General features: G+C 44.4%; 1 protein-coding gene across 1 annotated transcript; it reads left to right on the forward strand.

The window, feature by feature from the left end:
• The first annotated feature begins 4920 nt into the window (after positions 1-4920).
• On the forward strand, positions 4921-5640 carry LOC110454736 (transcription factor HIVEP3-like). The gene has a single exon (XM_021504412.1). It carries the CDS (start codon positions 4921-4923, stop codon positions 5638-5640), a length of 720 nt encoding a protein of 239 aa, XP_021360087.1.
• Positions 5641-6145: the final 505 nt, after the last annotated feature.

Consider the following 6145-nt stretch of genomic DNA (forward strand, 5'->3'; position numbering starts at 1 on the left):
AAATATTGTTGATATTGTTAAGTGTTATTGTTCAACTGCTCGGCCAGGTAGCCGAGGATCCCAATCGCTTCTAGAGCAGGTAGCTCGGTCATAATTGAGATTCACACGGTGCACACACGCTACCAGGGGTTGCACGTTACATTTTAATGGTGGCAGCGGTGGGATCATAGTTGAACAAATATTTGTGCTTTCAACATAAGTTCACAATGGATGAGATTAACAAGACGATAGAGGAGCTTGAGTCTCGCATCGCGTCCTATGGTTTAGGACGGAGACCTCAAGGCAGCCCAGCGCGACATTCTACACCCAGGACCACTAACACGGGCATGTGTGACAATGAGAGGACTATGGCTGACTCTGGAATAGTGACAACTCGTAGATCTCAGGTCGACCTTGGTGCTGATCAGACACGGAGCGGGATACAACTGGAAGATGCTGATCAACGTACAAAGTTCGTCCAAGTTGATCCACAGCCGAGTTTGAGCCCAGTCATTGATGGAGGATATAGAGGAAATGCTTGCGGGGTTCCTTTAAGCGAGCGACAAAGTCTGCCGTCCGCTCACTATAGATATAGTGATGAAACTGGCACCAGTGAACCCTTGACACGGCCTTCTTATAGGTATGATGACAGAATAACNGTGTACACTAGTGTGTTTCGGAACACTTTAGACATTAGCTGTACATATGTAATTCTATATATGTACACTACTGTGTTTCGGAACACTTTAGACATTAGCTGTAATTCTATATATGTGCACTAGTATGTTTAGGAACACTTTAGACATTAGCTGTAATTCTATAGATGTACACTAGTATGTTTCGGAACACTTTTGACATTAGCTGTAATTCTACATATGTACACTAGTATGTTTCGGAACACTTTAGACATTATCTGTAATTCTATAGATGTACACTAGTATGTTTCGGTACACTTTAGACATTAGCTGTAATTCTATAGATGTACACTAGTATGTTTCGGAACACTTTAGACATTAGCTGTAATTCTACATATGTACACTAGTGTGATGATTATGTGATTTTCGGTAGAGTGATTCCCCTTTGAACAAACGTTAAGTAAACGTTCTTGGAATCTAGATTAGTATTGATTTCTCTTTATTACTGATGATTAGCGAAGTTTGATCAAAACCAATATTACCAGAATCTTTTATTAATTACTTGGAATGGATATGACATNGGATTGCACCAAAGAAGGAAAAGTCAACCGGTCGGACAGTAGAAATGGAAGGTCAAACGATACTCAGAAGAAAGAACAGGTTGGTGTGCAAAGACAGGCAGGAGAACCAGGAATATATGTCAAAGTGTTGATCGAGGGAGTTATGGGAAAGTTTCTGGTGGATACGGGAGCGACAGTTTCGCTTATATCTGACAATATGTTCAAAACAATCTGCAGCAAAGATGGGGACAAACGTCACGTGACAGAGGTATCTCGGGATATTTTATCAGCAAACGGGGAACCACTGGCAGTTATTGGCCAGACGGCTGTGGCAATGTTTATCGACAATCACCTATACAAGAGAAGCGTTGTAGTGGCAAGTTTATCTGTGGACGGTGTTCTAGGATTAGATTTCATGAACGACGAAAAGTGTGTGGTGGACATTGTGAAACGAAGCCTTACCATTAGGCAGCAGAAGGTAGACTTATTGGCTGAAGGGAGGATAGGTTGTTATCAAGTGACTATTTCTGATACTCTGAACATTCCTCCAGAGTCGGAAGTGGTCACCTATGGTCAGGTGATCATTCCAACAGGTACAACTATGCCTGATGGGATGAGTATAATAGAACCTTCAAAGAAATTCTTGGACACCGATAGAGCCTTGATAGGAAAGACTTTGGTAAATAATGGTGGAAAAGTACCTGTGAGAATCATGAACGTCTCCCCTGATGTCAAGGTGGTGCACGCAGGGACGGTTGTCGGATCTCTTACACCAGTGGACAGGGTAATGGCATGTGACCTCATCAGTGAAGAAAAGGAGGCATTAACCCCGGCATTAAAAAACTTGCTAGAAAGAACCAGCGAAGGGCTTACAAAAAAAACAAGTTAAGCAAGTACGCGCCTTGATTCTTCAACATGTAGGTGCATTTGCAAGTGACGATCAAGACATTGGCCAGACCGGTGTTGTGAAACACGCTATCAATGTCGGTGGTCACCGGCCAATCAAGCAGCCCATTCGTAGGCTTCCAGTTCATACTAAACAGACAGTAGATAAGCATATCGACGACATGCTCGACAAGGGAATCATTGAACCTTCAACTAGTCCTTGGTCTTCTGGTGTGGTTCTAGTGAAAAAGAAGGACGGCAGCACTCGGTTCTGTGTAGACTATAGACGTCTCAACGATGCAACTATAAAAGACGCCTATCCGCTGCCGAGAATTGATGAATCACTAGATCAGTTGTCTGGAGCGTGCTGGTTTTCCACACTTGATTTATGTTCTGGCTACTGGCAAGTAGAGATGGAAGATCAGGATAAACCAAAAACCGCTTTCTCGACCACGCGCGGGCTATATCAATTCAACGTAATGCCGTTTGGTCTATGCAACGCCCCAGCAACATTCGAACGACTCATGGAAACCGTGTTGCATGGATTACAGTGGGACATCTGCCTCATATACCTGGATGATGTTATTGTCACTGGCAAAACATTTGAAGAAATGTTAAGCAATTTGGGGAGAGTACTGGAGCGCCTCGCAAATGCAGGCTTGAAACTGAAGGCGAAGAAATGTACGTTATGTGCAAGAAAAGTAGAGTTCCTTGGACATATCATTTCTCCTGAAGGGGTATCCACTGACCCGAAAAAGATACAAGCTGTAAAAGACTGGCCAGAACCTACAACTGTGACGGAGGTGCGATCGTTTCTCGGCTTGTGCAGCTATTACAGGCGATTCGTCAAGGGTTTCTCTGATGTCGCCAAACCACTGCATAAACTCACTGAAAAACACAACCGGTTTGTTTGGACGAAAGAATGCCAGGAGGCTTTCGATTGCCTCAAATCAAAGTTATGCCAGTCTCCGATACTGGCTTACCCAGACTTCACTCAACCTTTTGTGCTTGACACCGATGCAAGTGACCTGGCTATTGGAGGTGTATTGTCACAGGTACAGGATGGGCAGGAAAGAGTGATCGCGTACGCAGGTCGAACACTGTCAAAGTCAGAAAGGAAATACTGTGTTACAAGGAAAGAGTTGCTTGCTGTTGTTTTCTTTGTCAAGTATTTCCGCCATTACTTGTATGGAAAGCATTTCCTTCTGCGTACGGACCACAGTTCTCTGCGCTGGCTCCTCAATTTTAAGGACCCCGAGGGGCAGCTGGCAAGGTGGATTGAAGTACTCGGTATGTACGATATGACTATCGAACACCGACCAGGATCTCAACATTCAAATGCAGATGCTCTGAGCCGACGGCCTTGTGCAAAATGCAAGTTTGATCCTGCATGGAACGTGGATTCAAAATTGTCTGTGTGTGTGATGACGGGGACAGGATCTTGCCAAGATGAAAAAGTCGGTGAAAAACAGGATCCTATGGAAGGGAAATCCTTGTCACTGCTCCAACAAGAAGATCAAGACATCGTGCTCATACGAAAGTGGGTGGATACTAAGGTGAAACCCAGTAATACAGACGTGCATATGGGAGGAGCGATGGTGAAATCTCTATGGTCTCAGCGGAACATGTTGATAGTGGAGAATGACATGCTATACCGCAAGTGGCAAGACACGAAAGGTACAACGTTGCAGGCGGTAGTACCCATGACTGAACGCAGGAACATGCTGAAGATGTGCCATGATCATCGGACTGCGGGTCATCTTGGAGTGAAAAAGACCTTAAGCAAGATAAGACAGAGTTTCTACTGGCCTGGTCTTCAAAGGGACGTGAGGCAGTATATAGCAGGATGTGAAGTATGCTCAAAGAAGAAAGGGCCAATCAAATCTCCGAGAGCTCCTATGCAGATAGTTGGTTCGGGTATGCCTATGGAAAGAATAGCAACCGACATCCTTGGTGACCTGCCATTGACCAGCAACGGAAATCGTTATGTGCTGGTAGTTTCAGATTACTTCACGAAATGGACCGAGGCCTTTCCAATGCCCGACATGACAGCCAAGACTGTGGCCAATATCATTGTCAGGGAGGTAGTGACACGGTTTGGCGTACCTGCTGTAATCCATTCTGATCAAGGCAGACAGTTCGAAGGACAGCTTTTCTCGCAAATGTGTGAGGTGTTGCACATCAAAAAGACACGCACCACCCCATACCATCCGGAAGGAGACGGTATGGTTGAGAGGTTTAACCGCACCATGATTTCAATGTTGGGTTCATATGTCAATGATCATCACACGGATTGGGATGACCATCTGCCATTTGTTACCATGGCATATCGGTCCGTGGTCCATGAGACTACCGGCAGCAGCCCAAATGCCCTCATGCTTGGCAGGGAAGTATCAACGCCTATGGATATAATGTATGAGATGCCGACTTGCGTGAAGAAAATCCCATCAAATCAGTGGGCTTGGTAGTTAAAGGAGAAAATGGAGGCAGCGCATACTCATGTCAGGCAACACGCAACTGGAGCCATGCTACGACAAAAGATATGGCATGACCAAAAGCTCAGCTGGCAGTCTTTCTCGACTGGCGATCTAGTCTATGTTTATTTCCCAAGGTATCTATCAGGCCGTTCTCCCAAGCTCCCAAGCTATTGGAGAGGACCTTTTGAAGTGGTCAACAAATGCTCAGATGTTACCTACAAGGTACTTTGTGGGGCCCGTGGAACACCCCAAATAGTTCACGTGGACCGAATGCGACTGAAAAGACAACAGAGTTGATATTGGAACTGGTAAATGTTGCATATATAACAGCATACCATACCCAACTGTCGTTTGAATATTGCTACTTTTCTGTTTATTTTAGAAATGGTGAAGACAAAGACTACACCTCGGAAAGAGCAAAGGTGTCCTATGTGTGCCTTCACGTGCGGTGACATGGAGAAGATGAAGGAACATTTTGTCAATTGTGGTTTGCGGGAAATGGAGAAGAAGTCCTACACCTGTGAAATGTGTCAGTTCGCTACCACTACTGCTAGTAATCTTGTCCGACATGGAAAGAGAAAGCATAGCACGGAACAGTCAGAAAAACCGGGATCTTCTGCTGAAGTGGGCAGCCAGCAGGCTGATAAGGATGAAGGGGATTCGTGGAGAGACACTGACCCTGGTGATCTTGCGAGCATCATTGGCCATGTGTCGGACTCCGACGACGATGACGACAATGGTGATGACCACTCTGTTGATGAGGAACCTAATCTGACAGCCGTTCCCGATCCTGCAGTAAGGAAACCAACACGGCCAGAACAAGTGTTCACTCCGAAACAAGTGTCAGCGAAGTTAAGCCCAAAGGATCTTAGGAACTGCATTCCACAGAAAGTCCCTCGAATTAATAGACCTCCAGCAAATGTCCACCAAGCTCCTAAGGCTGTAATGACAGTGGCAAGAAGCGTATCGTCACAAACAACGCCAGTGGTACAGAGACGTGTTGTATGGAAAACAACAAAGTACACTGAAGGAGATAGGCAGATAGAAATTGTTGAGATGGAGGAGACGGAGTCGTTTTGTGGTGTATGTGGTGCGAAAAACTGACACGCTGGTGCATTTAGTTTGAAGTTTATTAATTTTCTATTAGTGTGTTTAGTAGATACTAGATTTGTCATGCGGGACGCATGGACTTAAGGAGGGGGAAGTGTGATGATTATGTGATTTTCGGTAGAGTGATTCCCCTTTGAACAAACGTTAAGTAAACGTTCTTGGAATCTAAATTTGTATTGATTTCTCTTTATTAATGATGATTAGCGAAGTTTGATCAAAACCAATATTACCAGAATCTTTTATTAATTACTTGGAATGGATATGACATTATTTCTGTATACATGTATGTTGTAGGATAGTTATTGATAAATGAATAAATGTGATGATTATGCAAATGACCTGGTACCTTGAGTTCCTGAAAATGGTTTCCATATATAAGCAGGCTTATGCCAATCGTCCGCAACACTAACCCGGTCCATACAACTAACATCTGAATAAGCCCATACATCAATCAGCACATTTCTAACACCCAGCACCTCTTTCAAACCTACAACCCCCC

Source organism: Mizuhopecten yessoensis, unplaced genomic scaffold (assembly GCF_002113885.1).
Source record: "Mizuhopecten yessoensis strain PY_sf001 unplaced genomic scaffold, ASM211388v2 scaffold8039, whole genome shotgun sequence".
In the NCBI taxonomy this organism is placed as follows: domain Eukaryota; kingdom Metazoa; phylum Mollusca; class Bivalvia; order Pectinida; family Pectinidae; genus Mizuhopecten; species Mizuhopecten yessoensis.